Genomic DNA, 17,358 nt, shown 5'->3' on the forward strand with positions numbered 1-17,358 from the left:
GCGTGAGAGTCTTCAAAGTGGGGCAGTACAACACCCTCAACCTTGCACCTTCAGGTCCAGTGGTACCAATAGTTGTCACAAACTGGGCTCTTCTTTGTTTGCGGTGGTCTCCACAAAGCATCGCAGAACCGCCCTCCTGGCCGTTGGATCTCATCCATCCAGCCCACTAGAGCTGGCTTTGAATGCCAGGACGGCCAGGTTCCTGTCTCACTGCACTACGAGGCTACCAGCAACCCTCACTTGGTTTAGCCCACCTGTCACAGCAAAGTACTGGGATGGGCCCCGTGTCACATGCAGACAGCTGCTTGGAGCCACAGGGTAGAGCTGGGTGTCCGGTGGGGACCAAAGGTGAGCGAGCTGCCCTGGAATGGACACGACAAGCCCCTTCACTGATGTGCTACCCCTCCCTGGACACCTCACACATCCCAGAACCTCCTTCACAGCATACCAAACAGCAGCCTTGTCTGCAAAACCCTGTCCCACCATTGGGAGGGGGCAGTAGTGCAGTGGTTAGTGTGACACAGTTACAGCTCAGATGGTCAGAGTTCAGAGTTCAATCCTGCCCCCTCCGTAAGGAGTCTCTGTACGTCCTCCCTGTGGAAGGTGTGGGTTTCTTCCAGGTGCTCTGGTTTCCTCCCAATGTCCAAAGGCGTACCGGGTAGGTTAATTAGTCATTGTAAATTGTCCCATGGTTAGGTTAGGGTTAAATGGGGGGCTGCTGAAGTGGCGTGGCTCAAAGGCCCAAAAGGGCTTGAACTGTGTTGTACCTCAATAAAATGCTGATCAATCAGAAGTCCAGGAGTTGTCGCCCAAGGGCCCAGAGGCCTGTCCTGGAGATGGAGGACTGTCTGTGTATTTCAGTGGGTGGGAGGGAGGAAAACACGCCTTGTTTTGCTCTTGCATTGTGGGTGTGCCATGCTGCGCCGGTGCCGGAACATGTGGCGACTCTTGCGGGCTGCCCCCAGCACGTCCTCGTTACCACAAACGAGGCATTTCACTGTATGTTTCAATGTACACGTGATAAATAAATCTAAATCTTTACTTTGATCACCTAACCCTGAGAATCAGTGTTTTCCAAAGACAAGAAACATTTGAAAACATCAATCTTTTGCCATTAAGATTCAGAATTGGATTCTTTGATGCAATTATCATCTGTTCAAGAGCAGCACTCAAAAATGTTATTGCAAATAACAAAAGACTTTTGCAAATCCAAAGCAATACACACAAATAAATGCGAATAACTGTGAATATCTCACTATTTTCCTGAATATAGCTTCTGTAGAGAGAGAATTGAGAAAAAAAATACAATTCTATTGTTCTGCATTCCAAACATATGATAATCAGTGAAATAATTTTGATGTGTTACCAAGTTACTGAATTTATTATCCCGCAAACATCAGGCTCCTGAACCATTGAGGATAACTTCACTCACCTCAACGCTGAACTGATTCCACAACCCTTTGGACTCACTTTCAAAGACTCTACAACTCATGATCTCAATATACATTATTTGTTTATTTATTATTATTTTGTTTTTTTTATTTTTTGTATTTGCATTTTTTGCACAGTGGTTGTTTGTCTTTGTGTGTAGTTTTCATTAATTCTATTGTGTGAAGAATGAGGAGGAGTGACTTCATTGAAACCTATCGAACGTTGAAAGCCCTCGATAGTGTGGATGTGGAGAGGGTGTTTCACATGGTGGGGGAGTCTCAGACCAGAGGGACGTCCATTCAGAATGGAGACGAGGAGGATCTTCTTTCACCAGAGGGTGGAGTGCATTGTGACAGATAACTGTGAAGGCCAAGTCATTGGGTATACCAGCAAATCTCAGGCTGGTATATGGTGACATATATGTACTTTGATGACAAAATTTACTTTTAATTTTGAAGTGTTGGAATGTAGGAAGCAGCCAGTTTGCAAACTGTAAGCTCCTAAAAAGAACCGTGAAAATAACTAGAGAACTACACACGATATGCTGGGGGAACTCAGCAGGTCAGGCAGCATCTATGGAGGGGGATAAACAGTCAACCTTTCAGGCTGATGCCCTTCTTCGAAACAATCTGTTGTGGTTTCGGGGCATATTCTGGAGTTTGGGTATATAGGAAATATTAATTTCACCAGCAACTGCAATGTGGATAGTAGACTGAACTTAAAATGCAGCCCTGAACAATTGCTTTCTTGGAGCTGTGGATTGCCGTTGATTACCAACCAGACAATGCTGATTAACATTCATTCTGGGTGTCTGGAGTGTGGGTGGGAAGGTGGTGGTGTGTGAGACTATATGTAATTCAAAGGAAGTATTGTAGATACATTGTAACCAAAGAATTGTCCTGCTGTTACCTTTGATCTTTATCATACAAAATGTTGTGTAATATTGGGTCGGGAGGCCTCTTCCTCTAAGAGTGTCTCAATATGATGCCTGCTGCTCGTTTTTACTGAATAAGACACTTCTGTGTCCGCTAGCTTCAGCTGTCTCTCCGCTGACCTTTGTTCACATCACAACAACCCAATACACCAGAAACCACCTCTACTACAGTGGTGATATGAACACACAGCAGATGGACCCTACATTTCATGTATACAGAAACAAAGAAAATAGGTGCAGGAGTAGGCCATTCGGCCCTTCGAGCCTGAACCGCCATTCAGTATGATCATGGCTGATCATCCAACTCACAACCCTGTACCTGCCTTCTCTCCATACCCCCTGATCCCTTTAGCCACAAGGGCCATATCTAACTCCCTCTTAAATATAGCCAATGAACTGGCCTCAACTGTTTCCTGTGGCAGAGAATTCCACAGATTCACCACTCTCTGTGTGAAGAAGTTTTTCCTCATTTCGGTCCTAAAAGGCTTCCCCTTTATCCTTAAACTGTGACCCCTCGTTCTGGACTTCCCCAACATCGGGAACAATTTTCCTGCATCTAGTCTGTCCAATCTCTTTAGAATTTTATACGTTTCAATAAGATCCCCCCTCAATCTTCTGAATTCCAGAAAGTATAAGCCTAGTCGATCCAGTCATTTATGAAAGTCCTGCCATCCCAGGAATCAATCTGGTGAATCTTCTTTGTATTCCCTCTATGGCAAGAATGTCTTTCCTCAGATTAGGGGACCAAAACTGCACACAATACTCCAGGTGTGGTCTCACCAAAGCCTTGTACAACTGCAGTAGTACCTCCCTGCTCCTGTACTTGAATCCTCTTGCTGTGAATGCCAGCATACCATTCGCCTTTTTCACCGCCTGCTGTATCTGCATGCCCACTTTCAATGACTGGTGTATAATGACACCCAGGTCTCGTTACACCTCCCCTTTTCCTAATCGGCCACCATTTAGATAATAATCTGTTTTCCTGTTTTTGCCACCAAAGTGGAGAACCTCACATTTATCCACATTACATTGCATTTGCCATGAATTTGCCCACTCACCTAACCTATCCAAGTCACCTTGCATCCTCCTCATTAATTATAGTTAATACCATTGTATTGGAAGCCAGTACTTTTGTTCCCCAGGGCAGAAATGGCTAATATCAGGGGTCACAATTGAAAGATAATTGGAGGACAGTATAGGGGGATGTCAGAGGTAGATACTGTCAGGGGTGGTGATGGAGGCGGGTTTGCTAGGAACATTTAAAAAGTTCTTAGATAGGCACATGGATGATAGGAAAATAGAAGAATACGAGGGAAGAGTGTATTAAAATCAGGGGTTCCCAACCTTGTTTACGCCATGGACCAACACCATTAAACAAGGGATCCTTGGACCCCAGGTTGGGAACCCCTATGTTAGACTGATCTTAGATTAGATTAAATGTTGGCACAACATTGTGGGCTGAAGGGCCTGTACTATACTAAATTCTATGTATAAACTTTAATTTATGTTTTTTTTTGTGAATACTGTGCTCTGTATCGCTTTGCCAAGGATTGTGGACACGCTATGTTGGTGCCAGAATGTGCGGCGACACTTGTGGCTGCCCCCTGCACACCTTGATCTTGAACACGAATGGGTAACACCAACATTACACCATATGGTTTGATGTAGATAGAACCTAGAAGAGTACAGCACGGGATCAGCCCACAATGCTGTGTCAAACTAGCTAAAACGCAAATCAAAAATCTCCAAGAACTAATCCCTCTCACCTACACAATGTCCGCATCCCTCCATCTCCTGATGTTCATGTGCCTGTGCAAAGGTCTTTTAAAAGCCTCAAATGTATTTGCCTCTACCATCATACCAGCACTACTCTCTGAGTGAAGAACTTACCCCTCACATCCCCTTTGAACCTACCCCCTCTCACCTTCAATGCATTCCCTCTGCTTTAGATATTTTTAACGTTCCTACAGTACATCATCAAGACCACCTTAAGTCAAGATATCCTCCGCGGCTCAGAGGTCGCAAACACATCGTCTAGCTGGGACTGACAGTGGCGTGGGTGGAGATGGCCAGATACAAGGAACCATACAAAGTCCATAGCTTGTGTCTGTGAATGTGTACTGGCTCTCTGCTCAGAACTACGCTGTGGGTATCTGCTTCAGAGAGCTACTGGTCCGTAGAATCCCAGTGGTACATAGAGAATGGTATCCTTGCCATACATTGAATGGTCCACGGGACCTTGGATGGTCATTGAATGGTCCTTATGAGTCTAGGTGGACGTTGAATGGTCCACATGACCCTGGATGGACATTGAATGTTCCAAATGACCCTGGATGGACATTGAATGGTCCAAATGACCCAGGTAGGCACTGAATAGTCTACTGGACCCTAGGTGGACATTGAATGGTTAAGAGGACCTTAGGTGGACATTGAATGGTTTATAGGATCTCAGCTGTACATAAAATGGTCAACTGGATCCCAGCTATATATTGGATAATTCACCAGGTCCTAGCTCTACACTGGATGGTTCACAGGGTCTTAACAGTCCATTGGATGGTTCACAGGGGCTCAGCTGTCCATTGGATAGTCCATGGGGTCTCAGCTTTTCATTGGACGGTCCACATAGTCTTCGCCGTCCATTGGATGGTCTACGAGGTCTCAGCTGTCTAATGGATGGACTATAGTGTCTAAGCTGTCCATTGGATAGTCAACATGGTCTTAGATGTCCGTTGGATGGTCCAAAGGGTCTTAGATGTCCAATGGATGGTCCACAGGATCCCAGCTCTACAGTACACGGTTCATAGGGTCTTAGCTGTACATGGTCATCTGCAGCCACTGTTGGAGGTAAGAACAAGACTGGTTATTTTTTTAAGGAAAACTGAACAATAATGTAGTTATTACACATCAGGGTAATTCACGGTAAATGCGCATATGGTGACAGTGTTTAGAAGAGTTGCTAATAATATTTGTATTCTTTCCTCATTAAAGACTGAAAAGGGAAAAATTTCTAAATTTCTAAATCACCATTCACGTCCCTCTCAGATCACCCTTTAGAGTTTTACTGGCAACAAAGGGTTTTGCCACCGTGGCAAAAACTTACACGCAAAGAAACCTCACACAAACACCAGCACTGCTGTGACAAAGAGTGGCGGCCGACGCGTCAGGGCCAGCCCACAAGTGTTGCCACACTCTGGGCAAGCTCACAATTTATAAACTCTAACCCCCAAGTCTTTGGACTGTGCAGGAAAACTGGAGCACCCAGCGGGAACACATGCAGTGACCGGGAGGAGATGCAGACTCCTCACAGAGAGCGGCAGAAATCAGAATCAGAATTAGGTTTAATATTGTCTTGAAATTTGTAGTTAAATAAGTAATGCAAAAAAAGAAAAAAAAAGTAGTGAGGTGGTGTTCATGGGTTCAACGTCCATTCAGAAATGGGATGGCAGAGGGGAAGAAGCTGTTCCTGAGTTGCTGAGTGTGTGCCTTCAGGCTCCTGTACCTCCTCCCTGATGGTAGCAATGAGAAGAAGGCATGAACTGAGTGAGGGTGGTCCTTAAGGATGGATGCTGCCTTTCTGAGGCATCGCTCTTTGAAGATGTCATGGATACTACGAAGGCGAGTGCCCGTGACTGAGCTGACTGAGTTTACAACTTTCTGCAGCTGACTTCAATCAGAGGAGATTCACCAGAACGCTGCCTGGATTAGAGAGCATGTCTTACGCGGGTAGGTTGTGCGAGCTGGGGCCTTTCCTTTGGAGCGACGGAGGGTGGGAGCAGAGCTGTTACAGATTATTAGAGGCAGAAGAGAGTGTATCACGATTCCCAGGGCAACAATGCCCCATAGCAGAGGACATCTGTTTAAGGTGGGTGGGGGAAACTTCAGGGGAGATGTTAGAGATAGTTGAAACACAGCACGACCGGGTGCCTGGAGTACGCCGCTGGAAGTCGTATTAGAGGTTGACACACAGAGCAAGCAGAGTAGCATGGTGGTTAGCTCAACACTACTACAGCTGTGGGTGGAGTTGTGAGTTCAGCTCTGGCGTCCTCTGTAAGAAGGTCTGTAAGCTCTTAATGTGTGCGTGCATAGGTTTCCTCCAGGTGCTCTGGCTTCCTCCCATAGTCTAAAGACATATTGGTTAGTAGGTTGATTGATTATTGTAAATTGCCCTGTGATTAGGCGAGGGTTAAATCAGTGGGTTGCTGGGCAGTGTGGGCTGGAAAGGCCAGTTCTGCGCTGCATCTCTGAGTAAACATTTAATTAAAAGATAAATAATCTAAATAAAATTAGGGACATTTAAGAGAGACTTAGATAGGCAGATGGATGTAGGAAACATGCAGGACGATGGGCTGTGTACGAGAGAAGGGTCGGGTTTACCGTGAAGTATTTATATAGGTTAGCACGACATTGTGGGCCGAAGAGCCTGAACTGTTCGCATGTGGTATTTAATCATTCCTGGTGTCGAGACCTCCCTCTTGTTCTCTTGTTGCTGGCATCAGGAAGGAGGCCCAGGAGGCCCAGGAGCCCCAGGAGCCCCAGGAGCCCCAGGAGCCACACCACCAGGTTTTGGAACAGTTATCACCTCTCAACCACCAGGCTCACATGGAGGGGATAACTTCACTCACCCCAACGATGGCCTGAACTATGGACTCACTTTCAAGGACTCATGTTCTTGATATTTATTTATTATTTTTCTTTTTGTATTTGCACAGTTTGTTCTCTTCTGCACACTGTCCGTCCTGTTGTCTGCTGTCTTTCACTGATTTGTGTTTGTGTTTCTTTGTACTTACTGTGAATGCCACCAAGAAAATGAATCTCAGGGTTGGATACTGTGACATATATTAACCTTCAAAATAAATATTATTATCAAAGTACATATATACCACCATATACAACCCAGATTTTCCTGTGGGCAAACGTACCAAATCTATAGAATAGTAACTATAACAGGATCAATGAAAGATCAACCAGAGTGCAGAAGACAACAAACTGTGCAAATGGAAATATAAATAAATAACAATAAATAATGAGAACGTGAGATAACGAGATAAAGATTCCTTAACGTGAGATCATTGGTTGTGGGAGCATCTCAATGATGGGGCAAGTCAGTGTAGTTATCCCCTTTTATTCAAGAGCCTGATGGTTGAGGGGTAATAACTGCTCCTGAACCTGGTGGTGTGAGTCCTGAGGCTCTTGTACCTTCTACCTGATGGCAGCAGCAAGAAGACAGCACGGCCTGGGTGGTGGGGATCTCTGATGATGGATGCTGCTTTCCTGTGACAGTATTTCATATAGATGTGCTCAGTGGGTTAGGAAGGCTTTATCTGTGATGTACTGAGCCAACTCCATTACTTTTTGTAGGATTTGGCATTCAAAGTAAACTTATTTTGAACTCTAACCCTCCTCCTCTTCTCTTCAATTTAGAATTTATTTCGCTTCTTAATCTTTGCAGTTCTGATGAACGCTTGTTAACCTGAAATACAGTGCCTATAAAAAGTATTCAACCCTTTGGAAGTTTTCATGTTTTATTGATTTACAACATTGAATCACAATGGTTTTAATTTGGCTTTTTTGACACTGGTCAACAGAAAAAGAAACTTTCATGTCAAAGTGAAAACAGATTCCTACAAAGTGATCTACATTAATTACAAATATAAAACACAAAATAATTGATTGTGTAAGTATTCACCCTTTCAAGTGAGTATTTAGTAGATGCACCCTTGGCAGCAATTACAGCCTCGAGTCTGTGTGGATAGGTCTCTATCAGCACATCTGGACACAGCAATTTTTCCCCAGTCTTCTTTACAGAACTGCTCAAGCTCTGTCAGATTGCATGAGGATTGTGAGTGAACAGCCCTTTTTAAGTCCAGCTACAAATTCACAATTTTAGTGTGGGCTGGACTCTGACTTGGCCATTCCAGGACATTAACTTTGTTGTTCTTAAGCCATTCCTGTGTAGCTTTGGCTTTATGTTTGGGGTCATTGTCTTGCTGGAAACAAATCTCCCAAGTCACAGTTCTCTTGCAGACTGAATCAGATTTTCCTCCAGGATTTCCCTGTATTTTGCTGCACTCATTTTATCCTCTACCTTCACAAGCCTTCCAGGGCCTGCTGCAGTGAAGCATCCCCACAGCATGATGCAGCCATTACCATGCTTCACGGTAGGGATGGTGTGTTTTTGATGATGTGCGGTTTGGCTTATGCTAAACGTAGCGTTTAGTCTGATGGCCAAAAAGCTCAATTTTTGTTTCATCGGACCGTAGACCCTTCTTCCAGCTGACCTCAGAGTCTCTCACATGCCTTCTGGCAAACTCTAGCCGAGATTTCATATGATCTTTTTTCAACAGTGGCTTCCTCTTTGCCACTGTCCCATAAAGCTGTGACTGGTGCAGCATCCAGGCAACAGTTGTTGTATGTGTAGTCTCTCCCATCTCAGCCACGGAAGCTTGTAACTCCTCCAGAGTTGTCACAGGTCTTCTGGTGGACTCCCTCACTGGTCCCCTTCTTGCACGGTCACTCAGTATTTGAGGATGGCCTGCTCTAGGCAGATTTACAGCTGAGCCATATTCTTTCCATTTCTTGAAGACTGACTTAACTGTACTCCAGGGGATATTCAGTGACTTGGAAATGTTCTTGTATCCATCTCCTAACTTGTGCTTTTCAATAACCTTTTTCCGGAGTTGCTTGGAGTGTTCTTTTGTCTTCATGGTGTAGCTTTTGCTAGGATACTGACTCGACTCACCAGTAGTTGGACCTTCCAGATACAGGTGTATTTTTACTACAATCAATTGAAACACCTTGACTGCACACAGGTCTCCAAAACATCTTCACTTAACTAATTATGTGACTTCTAAAAACAGTAGTGATTTGCCGTGTCATGTTTTTGGGATGGATACTTATGTAATCATTAATTTGTGTTTTATATTTGCAATTAATTTAGATCACCTTGTAGAGATCTGTTTTCACTTTGACACAGAAGAGTCCTTTTCTTTTGATCAGTATCAAAAATGCCAAATTAAATCCACTGTGATTCAATGCTGCGAAACAATAAAACATGAAAACTTCCAAGGGAGGGGGTGTGAATACTTTTTATCGGCACTTTATTAGCTTGGTTCCTCCCTCTACAGAGGCTGACTGACTTGCTGCATGCTTCAAGCATTTGTGTGTCCAAGCTCACCTCTTTGTAGCCAATATTGACCACACCGGTTCCAAGCTTGTCCAGTGTTCTGAAAGCCCCTGGAAGAGAATTAGATTCTGTTACCTTAAATCAACATTCAGAGGCTTTTAGAACTATAAAGAACGTAGTTGGAGAAGAACAGTTCTGTCTGGATGCGTTGGTACGGCAACTGCTCTGCCTGTGACTGCAGAGAGTTGTGGACACAGCTGAGCCCAAGACAGAAACTAGCCTCCCTCCACAGGAGGCATAGAAAAGTACAGCACAGAAACAGGCCCTTCAGCCCATCGAGTCTGTGCCAACCCATTTAAACAGACTACTCCTATCCACTTGCAGTGGGACCACAGCCCTCCATATTCCTACCATTCATACACTCTGCCTATCCAAACTTCTCTTAAACATTGAAATCGAGCTCGCATGCACCACTTGTGCTGGCAGCTCATTCCACACTCTCACCACCCTCTGGGTGAAGGAAGTTTCCCCTCGTGTTCCCCTTAAACTTCTCTTCTTTCACCCTTAACCCATGACCTCTGGTTGTAATCCCATCCAACCTCAGTGGAAAAAGCCTGGTTGCATTTACCCTATCTATACCCCTCATAATTTTGTATACCTCTATCAAATTTTCCCTCAATCTTCTACATTCCTAGCAGTAAAAATTCTAACCTACTCAATCTTTCCTTATAACTCAGGTCCTTTGGTTCCAGCAACACTATTCTAAATTTTCTCTGTATTTTTTCAAGCTTACTTACATCTTTCCTGTAGGTAGGTGACCAAAACTGAAGACAGTACTTCAGAGATCAGAGATTAAGGGAGCTAGGGCTTTACTTTTTGGAGAGAAGGAGGATGAGAGGAGACATGATAGAGGTGTACAAGATAATAAGAGGAATAGATAGAGTGGATAGCCAACGCCTCTTCCCCAGGGCACCACTGCTCAATACAAGAGGACATGGCTTTAAGGTAAGGGGTGGGAAGTTCAGGAGGGATATTAGAGGAATGTTTTTTACTCAGGGAGTGGTTGTGCGTGGAATGCACTGCCTGAGTCAGTGGTGGAGGCAGATACACTAGTGAAGTTTAAGAGACTACTGGACAGGTATATGGAGGAATTTAAGTTGGGGGCTTATATGGGAAGCAGGGGTTGAGGGTCGGCACAACATTGTGGGCCGAAGGGCCTGTACTGTGCTATACTATTCTATGTTCTATGTTCTATGTTAATACTTCAAATTAGGCCTCACCAACATCTTATACAACTTCAACATAACACCCCATCTCATGTAGTCAATAGTCATAGTCATACTTTATTGATCCCGGGGGAAATTGGTTTTCGTTACAGTTGCACCATAAATAATAAATAGTAATAAAACCATAAATAGTAATATGTAAATTATGCCAGGAAACTTTAATTTATGAAGGCCAATGTGCCAAAAGGAGGCACAAGATGCTGAAAGTCTTGGGCAACGCACACAAAATGCTGGAGGAACTCAGCAGGCCAGGCAGCATGTGCAGGCAATCTGGCCAGTCCTGATGAAGGGTTCCAGCCCAAACCACCGACTCTTTATTTCCCTCTGTAGCTGCTGCCCGACTCACCCAGTTGCTCCAGCATTTTGTGCGCGTTGCTCTCCCCTCGTGGACTCTGTCACTGCCTCAGTGAAGCAGCCAGCATAATCAACCTTGGACATTCCCTCTTCCCCCCTTCCATCCGGCAGGAGATACAAAAGCCAGGAAGGACGTACAACCAGGCTCAAGGATAGCTTCTACCCCACTGTTACAGGACTATTAAATAGGTCCCTAGAACGATAAAGGTGAACTCTCAAGCTCACAATCTACCTCATTATGATCTTGCATCTAATAGTTTACCTGCGCCGCACTTTCTCTGTAGCTGTTACAATTATTTTGCATTCTGTTATTGTTCTACTTCAACGCACTCTGTAACGATCTGATCTATGTGAACAGCGTGCAAGGCGAGTTTTACTGCGCCTCGGTACACGTCACACTATTAAACCAAATCACCATCTACCTAGAAGAGCTTATCTTCCACCTGGAGCTTCTACCTGTGACATAAAGGGGTTCTCAAGGCAGGAAAGCCCTCTTCCGAGAGCACAAAGTGAACTGTAATCCACACCCTCACTTCTTCATCTCGCCACGAGGCTGTAAAAACTCATGTCACACAGCAGAACAGATATCACGTCTTTTATCTCACCTGAACTTCCTTTCTTTGGTATCTTGTACCTTTGGGCCTTGACCCAGCATTCCAGTGTAAAATAAACAGTGCTTCTTTGTGCAAGAGTAGGCAGGGTGTAACACGGAGTTATGTGTGGCATCTAATCTGACCAGTTCCTGCATCAGCAAGGGTGTGTCTGTGTGAGAGTGAGTGTGTCTGTCTGTCTGTCTGTGTCTGGACGTTTGTGTGTGTGTGTGTGTGTGCGCGCGCGAACGCGCGCGCGTGTAGTAGTGTATCGGCCACAGTGAAATTTCAGCTTCATGCGGACGAGTCAGACCCAGTTCCTCACGGATTTTCCACCATTCCTGGACCCTCGTGAGAACACTGCCAAAAGAATTTTAACTCCCATGAACTTCCCACATGACGGAGTTCTGTTGTTTCCCCAAGTTGTGTGAATAGCCTGAAAAGAGGCAGAGGGGAGTTTATCAACACCTCAAGGGTGTGTAGCATTAACTGTGGAAGGTAGGCACAGGGCCGGGCTGGGCAGACCGGTGGCCAATGCAGTTCAGTACAATCCAGTTAGGACGGGGAATGGGGCAGCGCAGACAGACGTCTGCGTGCACTGTCACCAAGGGAGTGCACCACAGTCGGCACCGCCAGATTAAACCGAGGCCTCATCTCCCTTCTCAGCTGCATGGAAGACAAGGACATCCTCAGGAAGGTGGTACCATCCCAAAAGCACCCTCAGACCTAGGATATGCCCTCCTCTCATAACCACCGTCAGGGAGGAGGTACAGGAGCCACACTGAGCAATTCAGAGAGAGCTTTTTCCCCTCTGCCATCCGATTTCTGAACAGGCCACGAACACTGTCTTTGTTATTCCCTTTTTACCTGTATTTTTTAAACATTTAATTTATAGATTTTTATGCCTTTGCACTGATATGTAAGAACTTTTATGTCAAAAACACAAGAGATTCTGCAGATGCTGGAAATCCAGAGCAACACACACAAAATGCTGGAGCAACTCAGCAAGCCAGGCAGCATCTATGGAGGGGAATAAACAGTCGACGTTTCGGGCTGAGACCCTTCATCAGGACTGAGAAGGAAGGGAGAAGATGCCAGAATAAAAAGGTGGGGGAGGGGAAGGAGATAGGTGGGTGGGAAAGGTAAAGGGCTGGAGAGGAAGGAATCTGATAGGAGAGGAGAGTGGACCATGGGAGAAGGGGAAGGGGTGGGGGGGGATGCTCCAGGGGGAGGTGATGGGCAGGTGAGGAAAAGAGGTCAGAGGTCAGAGTGCAGCTCAAATGCTCTCCTCGTGACCGCGTGGGTTTCCTCTGCGTGCTCTGATTTCCTCCGACAGCCCAAAGACGTACCAGCTAGTAGGTTAACTGGTCCCGTGATTCGGCTAGTGCGAAATCGGGGGCCGCTGGCGGCTCAGCCTGAAGGGCTGGAAAAGCCAATTCTGGACCGTATCTCCGCAAATAAATGAATAGGAGAGGGGGGAAGGAGGAGGGAAAAAAGTAATGTCCCAGAAGGAGAAATCAAAGTTCACGCCATCAGGTTGGAGGCTCCCCAGAAGGAATATGAGGTGTTGCTCCTCCACCCCGAGGGTGGCCTCAAAGTGTGAGAAGAGAGGGCCATGGACGATGAGTCATATTTTACATATAATATTATTTATGTCATTAACCAGCGGTCGTAAATCTATTTTCATCTGAGTTCGCACACTGCGGCTGATCGCAGGCGAGGAAGGAGCAGAAGGCTGGAGGAACTCAGCAGGCCCGGGCAGTATCTGTGCAAGCAAATGGATGGCTGAGTTACACCCCGGTCCAGGGCCTCAACCTGAAACATCAGGCTCTCCACAGACGCTGCCTGGCCTGCTCAGTCCCCCAGTATTCTGTGTGTGTGTGTGTGTGTGTGTGTGTGTGTGTGTGTGTGTGTGCTGTCGCAGCACCTGCACTCTCCAACAAATCGCGGACAGCGGTCTCCATGGGGCTACGGCTAAAGGTCATGGGTGAAGGGTGAGAGGTGACACCTTTAAAAGGGACATGAGGGAGAACTTCTTCACTCAGAGGGAGGTGTGAGAGTGTGGAACGAGCTGCCAGTGCAAGTGAAGTGTGCAAGCTCGATTTCAAAGTTAAAGAGAAGCTTAGATAGTAGGGGTATGGAAGGCTATGGTCCAGCACAGGTTGATGGGAGCCAGCAGTTTAAATGGTTTGGCACTGACTAGGTGGGCTGAATGGCCTGTTTCTGTGCTGTACTTTTCTATGACCAATCTAGTTAGACCTCTTCCCCTCCCATCTACTACTTCAGATTAGGCACTGTAAACACTTCAAACCACTTTTATTCCGTATCTGTACTTTGATCTCTAAGTTAGGGGTTCCCAACCTGGGCCTCATGGACCTTTTGCTTAATGGTATTGGTCCAAGGTATTCAGAAGTTTGGGAAGTAGCGTAGTTGTTAGCACAAAGCTTTATAGTACCAGCGACCCGGATGCGATTCCCACCGCTGCCTGCACATTTACCCCGTGACCGTGTGGGTTTCCTCCGGGTGCTCCAGTTTCCTCCCACAGTCCACAGACAAAACGGTTAGAGTTAAGTTCTGAGAAGTGCGCTGACACTTGCGGGTTGACCCCAGCACACTCTTGGACTACGTTGATTGTTGACGCAAAAAGACACATTTCACTGTGTGTGTCACTGTACATTGACAAATAAAGCTAATCTTTATCTTTTGAAACTTTTATAACAATATGATGTCAGCACATGAACTTTATAGACCATAAAATTCTCAAGGGATCAGTAGGTGGGTTAACAACAACTTAACTACTGATTTCAGCTGGAGCTCTTGTTCCTGAAACTTTCCAGCAGAGGTGAATGAGCTCTCATGGGAACGGAGTAGCAGAAACAAGTTGGAACACCACCCCAGAAGTTACTGTGCAAGGGCGGGACTGTAGCCCGAAGTGAGAAATGCAGACGAGGAGATCAGTTTCCTTGCCGTGCTGCTGACAAACACCCCGTGGAACTGAGGAGCATGGTCGCGAGCCCAGGACTGGGGCAAGAACAACTGCAGCAGCAAACCAGACTTCAAATCCCATGAGGGCAAAGTTGTTAGGACCAATTTCAATGAATTGTGTAGTATTTGACAGTGCTGGTAGAAATAAAAGTCAAACTACTGTGAGAACTCACCTAGCCTGAGAGGGAGACAAAAAATCCACCGTGTCCCATCTCCCAGATTCCCGCATGGGAGGTTGGTCATGAAGGTTCAGATACTTGGCATTCAAAACGAGGTAGCAAACTGGATTAGACACTGGCTTGGGGGGAGATACTGGAGAGTGGTGGTAGACGGTTGCCTCTGACTGGAGGCCTGTGACTTGTGGAGTGCTGCAGGAACTGGTGCTGGGTCCGTTGTGGTTTGTCACTTATATCAACGATCTGGGTGATAATATGTTTAAATGGATCAGCAACTTTGCAGATGACACCGATATTGGGGGTGTAGAGAACATCAAGGAAGTCTATCATGCCTTGTTGCAGGATCTCACCAGATGGAAAAATGGGCTGAAAAAATGCCAGATGGAATTCAATGCAGACAAGGTCTAACACAGTGAACGGTAGGGCACTGAGGAGTGCGGGAGAACAGAGGGATCAGGGAATACAGGCCCATAATTCATTGAACGTGGCTACACAGGTAGGGTTGTAAAGAAAGCTTTTGGCACATCTGGTGCCAACGTAGCATGCCCACAACTTACTAACCCTAAACTGTAGGCACATATTTGGAGTGTGGGAGGAAACCAGAGCACCCTGAGGAAACCCACATGGTCATGGGTAGCTACGCCAACTACCATGTCTCTATGCACCTCATTAACAATAAATAGCATTACCACTGAAACCCCTTAAGACACAGGAACAGAATTAGGCCATTCAGCCCATCAAATGTGCCCCACTATTCCATCATGGCTGATTTATTATCCCTCTCAACCCCATTCTTCTGCTTTCTCCCCATAACCTTTGATACTCTGACTGATCAAGAACCTATCAACCTCTGCTCTGGTTCAAGAAATTCCTCCTCATCTCTGTTCTAAAGGGATGTCCCTCTATTCTGAGGCTGTTTAATATTTCTCCCTAGAAGGAGGAGGATCTCGGCCCAAAACGTCGACAATCTATTCACTCCCATAGATTCTGCCCAACCCACTGATTTCCTCCAGCATTTTGTGTGTGTTGCTTTGTGGAACTATGCTGCAAGCCAGCAGAGGAAACCTGGGTCAAAGAAGATGTGGCATCGCCCTTGTCAATCTGCTCTTAATAAAGCCTCAATTAATCTGAGTTTGCCTGTCTCATAAACAGGAGGGTTTGGACAGGGTGGAGTGACAGCATTGTTATTTTAATCTTGCATCATTTTTAATGGGGCATGACGGAAATCTGATCCACGACTGCCCCCTGGAGGTTACAGAGTGTATTACAGCACAGTCACATTTTTTTTCCTGGGGCTAATATCACAGAATTTAAATTCCTTTCTGCATCGTACTTATCATTGTAAACAGCGATTAGGTCAGACATTTTTTTTGCTTTCCACTGGTGGCTGCTTGCCACGCCACTGCTCGTGCTGTGAGCTCATATCAAAGTTGGCCACAGTCTGAAGAGATGAGCTGATTCCTTTGGGTCTCTTATTGATTATTTTGTGTCTCTTTTGTCTTTACTGTGAATGCCCACAGGAATACGAACCTCAGGATTGTTTTTTTCATTCACTGAGATATCGGCCCTTCCAGCCCTTCGAGCTGCAGTGCCCAGCAGCCCCCTGATTTTAACCCTAGCCTAATCACAGGACCATTTACAATGAGCAGCCGTGGGAGGAAACCAGAGCACCTGAAGGAAACACACGAGGTCATGGGGAGAACGTACAAACTCGTCACAGGCGGCGGCAGGAATTGAACCCAGATTACTTGTACTGTGAAGCGTGTAAAGCTACTCTGCTGCCTGTGTTTCTTTGGTTTCTTAAGGCTGTCACAGTCGGGGGAAGTAATGGGGATAAGCTCCCGTTACCTATCAAACGCTCCTAGTGGTGTGCTTCTCAAACAGCTCAGTGACTAACCCTGGCAGGAGGACAAAAGGTGGGCTGCTTTGGACAGATCAGCAGCTCAGCTAAGGGGAGGAAAACTCTGTTCTCAAACCTCCACAGCCTTGTGGTTATACCTACTCATGGGGAAGGCCTTGGGAGTAAATCCCGAGGAAAAAATCCGGAGCTGGAGTCCCGAAGACCGTCCCACGTTGCTGGCGCCAAACTGTATCAGTCTGTGCAGATCCTTTGGGCTTATCAGCTGCGTGGAGAGGGGGAGCTCGCTACACGGGCGACAGCTTGCTCTCCATATCGTCCTGCCCTGGCTTGCGTGTCTAGACACAACATCCATGGTCGACCCTGTCCGACGGAAGCCTCAGCATTGTGTTTCTTTGTATTTACTGTGAATGCCCGCAAGGAAATATACGGTGACTTCAAACTTTGAACTTTTGACTTCTACCCCCGACACAAGGAGGATTTACCTTATCTAGGATGCCCACAGTCTCAGCAGATCAGTCACTGTGAGAAAATAGATACTAGACAAGGAATTCAGGCAGATGCTGGGATCCAGAGCCACGCTCAAACTGCAGAGTGAACTCAGCGGGTCAGGGAGCATCT

At 46.0% G+C, this 17,358-nt stretch overlaps 1 protein-coding gene across 3 annotated transcripts in view; it reads right to left on the bottom strand.

Moving 5' to 3' along the window:
- Positions 1-662: 662 nt before the first annotated feature.
- The window catches only part of LOC140206179 (calpain-9-like), a 98,444-nt gene continuing 81,748 nt past the window's right edge, over positions 663-17,358 (bottom strand). For 2 of the 3 annotated variants that reach the window (XM_072274458.1, XM_072274456.1), the window contains 2 exons: positions 9,540-9,598; positions 663-5,200 (listed from right to left, as the gene is read on the bottom strand). In XM_072274458.1, the coding sequence (XP_072130559.1) occupies positions 5,174-5,200; positions 9,540-9,598 (86 nt within the window). In that variant the 3' untranslated portion in view covers positions 663-5,173. Of the gene's footprint in view, positions 5,201-9,539; positions 9,599-17,358 lie in introns of those variants that run through there. The other variant, XR_011888088.1, reaches the window with a different exon arrangement.

The sequence above is a fragment of the Mobula birostris genome, chromosome 12 (assembly GCF_030028105.1).
Source record: "Mobula birostris isolate sMobBir1 chromosome 12, sMobBir1.hap1, whole genome shotgun sequence".
Taxonomy (NCBI): domain Eukaryota; kingdom Metazoa; phylum Chordata; class Chondrichthyes; order Myliobatiformes; family Myliobatidae; genus Mobula; species Mobula birostris.